Consider the following 3471-nt stretch of genomic DNA (forward strand, 5'->3'; position numbering starts at 1 on the left):
TTCAAAAAAACACTCTCAATTGTATATAAGTGTTTTCCTTACACCTCATAATGCCACATAAACTTTTCCTACACCATATTCATTTTTCTTGTTTATCCTTTCAACTATATGAGAATATGATTAATCACTAGAGAACTGATCATAATTGTACAATTATAAACTCAAATAATAATATTAAGTTCATATAAAATTTTACAATTTAAATGTACATACTACATATACTTATAAAACATTGGATTCCTATGAATTCATCAAACTACCTGTAACAAACTAAATTCATCATATATATAAACTTTAATATTTCAAAATTCATATGAAAACACTAATTAAAATGTGGAAATGCTTTGATCAAACATAAATGATATGAGTGGTGGGATCATTTTTCCATGATTGGATTAATAGAAGGTGCCATGTAGTGATACAAAAATTCTATAAGATTAAACCAATCTCAATCTAAAAAATGAATAAATCAATTTCAGATGAATTCAAGATAAAACTTGATTCGTACAATAAAAATAAAATCTTATAGCAATACTAAAAACAACGTGAAATAAAGATATTAAAATACAGAATATAAATTTTTATCTATAAAAAATTCTTTAGTATCCATTTATGATATCACCAGTATTTTTTAACATGTGAATGAAATAATAACCCCTCTAAGCAGTGAGTTACTATTCAATCCTTTGACCTCTTAGAACAAGAGAAATACCTTATATATGATATGAAAGAAACATTAGAGCTAAAAAAAACACTGGCGGAGAAATACCAGATGGATACACAAAGCAGAACTTATTTGTTGCATTTTTCATGGAAAATGATCTGACAAACTGCAATGTCCAACACAATATTGAAAGCAAGGGAAAATAGTTTTTCGTGATACAAAGTTGTATAGGTCATTATAATATGACCTTTAGGAAGCAATTTCATAATATATACACATATCAATAATTCACTATATTCAATAGTGAATTAAATCATCATAATAATTTTATTACAGTGTATAAATCCCAAATTGAACACAGATTATGAGCAGAGGGCTCATCTTGCCATGGTATTATTGGCAGGAGGTGTCATGGTGCCGTCCTTTTGCTTTTGTTTTCGTAGATTTCCCTTCCAACCTACAACAAGGAAAAAAAAAAAAAAAAAAGTGAACTCCAAAACCAGCATAACAATTATTATAATTACATCTGGTCATACAAATGCATTACCGAGAGCAGGGTCATATCCTCTATGTTTGAGCTCTTTATATTCCTGGCACAACGCACATGGCTCACAAAAACAATGGACTAGACAATCTGCGCAGGGGGTCTCTGCCAAGTTATATTTGACCCGCATCTTGTTTCGGTAGGTGCATGAATAGCACCATGCAAATCCCCCAAAAAGAGGCAGACCAAAGAACGCTGAGAACGCAATCCCCGCCAAACAAAGGAGCCCATGGATCCGTCCGCTCACAATGCATGCTGCAACAAGTTCAACCATCCAGCCTTTCCATTCAATTATAACATCCAATAAATATAAATTGTTTGGTAAGATTGACAATATAATTAGGTAATGAAAGTCTTACATGGAGAATTCTCGTCCACTATTTCCGCTATCTGCCCGAAAGTGATGCAGGGGCACAGTAATGTGAGGCAACCTGCATTCACATAACATTTTCATTATTATTTTTGACGTTGCTATATAAATCATATGAGAGATGAGAGGAGGGAAATAAATAGATAATTATACAGTTGGCAGGGTCTTCCGTGCAGGAGTATAGGCTAGAGGCCCAGAGTGCAGGAATATTATGTCCGCCTTGTTGAAGAGAAGCATGTGGCGGTGCCTGAACGTATATAACATTTCCAAACTGAACGTTGGGGTTTCGAGGCGGCGGCTGCACGTATTGTACCTGAGGTTCAGCGTGGGGATTTTGAGTCGGCAACGGCTGCACATATTGTACCTGAGGTTCAGCGTGGGGATTTTGCATATAGTGTACATGAGATTGAGCATGGGGATTTTGTGGTGGCGGCCGACGTTGCACATGCTGTACCTGAGGCTGTGGTGGCTGCACGTGCTGCATATGATGAGGTTCAGCATGGAAATTTTGTTGTGGCCGCCGTTGCACAAGCTGTACTTGAGGTTCATCATGAGGATTTTGGGACGGCGGCCGCTGCACATATTGTTCTCGAGGCTCCATGTAGGGGTCTTGAGAGGCTGATGACTGCACGTATCGTACCTGAAGATCAGCATACAGATTTTGAGACAGTGGTGGCTGCACATATTGAATCTGAGGGTCATTGTAGGGATTTTGAGGCACATGATATTGAGTCTGAGGCGCAGTGTAGGGATTTTGAGCTGTCGGGGGCTGCACATATTGTGTTTGGGGGTCAGTGGAGGGATTTTGAGGTGGCGGCCGCTGCACACATTCTGTCTGAGGCTGAGTGTCAGGAATTTGAGGTGGCAGCAGATACTCTGGAGAATCTGCGTCCTCCTCAAAGTCTGGATCCGCCGTTGGGTCATCCATCTTTCTCTCTTATGCTCTTGTTCCTGCTCCTGCTCCTGCTCTTGCTACTCCTGCTATGTATTAAATTTAATAATGCCAGGGCACCTACAAAATAGTATGTAAAGCCACGTACTCGCTTAAACTTTATCTAAAGCCTTAAAGAGGCCACGTTCTCGCTTAAACTTTTCGCAGTCTCAGCATTTTCGTCGTTTGTTCTGAGAAATATGAGATTCCGCGTACGGTGGCCCACACGTCTCCTTGACATTTCTGGCCAAATTATTGTGAAAGCAAAAACTGGACGAACACGGCACGGCAGACATCCAATTGACTAAGAAAAAATTGCTTGCTCGGTACAGTCAAATCTTTGAATCGTTCCACTTCTCTGCACCTTCCCATTTTCCATCATCTTTTAACTTTTTGTCCATTTTCCAGTGAGAGGACTCATTCCCCTCACATTTTCTGTTGCATGCGCAATTAGCGGGGGCTGTCTTTTCACAAATATCAACAAAACTTAATTGACACGGTTTGTATAATGGCGATGGCATGTGTAATGAGGGTGAAATCCATTGTAACAGGGCAGGACCTCTAAGTCGTCGTATGAAATTTTAATTTAAAATTTATTATAATATGTTAGTGGTAAGTTTTCTTAGTAGAAGTTAGTTTTTAAAAAACATGCTCAAAAGAAAAAAGATGGAATGAAAAGAAGATAGAATATGAAACATTACGACTTACAAAAATTTAAAATTGACTAATAGAATGTAGCAATTATTTGAGCTATTTAAGTATATTTTTTTAATTTTGATCAAGAGTATGAAAGAAATAAAAAAAAGTTATTTGTAATTCTACACTTTATGAAAAGTGTAATGAAACATGTCAACATGATAAATAAATACAAAGCATAGTTCATCATATGTGTATTGAAACATGTTAACGTGTTAAATAAATCTACAGCATAGTTCATGTAAATGTGAAACATATGTATGATC

At 36.9% G+C, this 3471-nt stretch overlaps 1 protein-coding gene across 2 annotated transcripts; it reads right to left on the reverse strand.

The window, feature by feature from the left end:
* Positions 1-773: 773 nt before the first annotated feature.
* Positions 774-2636, reverse strand: LOC131054541 (protein PLANT CADMIUM RESISTANCE 6). Of its 2 annotated transcripts, XM_057989072.2 has the most exons (5): positions 1943-2636; positions 1732-1891; positions 1568-1639; positions 1212-1463; positions 774-1121 (listed from the first exon to the last, which is right to left on the reverse strand). In XM_057989072.2, exons 1-5 carry the CDS (start codon positions 2504-2506, stop codon positions 1042-1044), a joined length of 1128 nt encoding a protein of 375 aa, XP_057845055.2. In that variant the 5' UTR covers positions 2507-2636; the 3' UTR covers positions 774-1041. The 2 variants fall into 2 exon arrangements, with proteins under 2 accessions (XP_057845055.2, XP_057845054.2); XM_057989071.2 differs by having other exon boundaries at positions 1732-2632.
* Positions 2637-3471: the final 835 nt, after the last annotated feature.

The sequence above is a fragment of the Cryptomeria japonica genome, chromosome 10 (assembly GCF_030272615.1).
Source record: "Cryptomeria japonica chromosome 10, Sugi_1.0, whole genome shotgun sequence".
Lineage (NCBI taxonomy): Eukaryota > Viridiplantae > Streptophyta > Pinopsida > Cupressales > Cupressaceae > Cryptomeria > Cryptomeria japonica.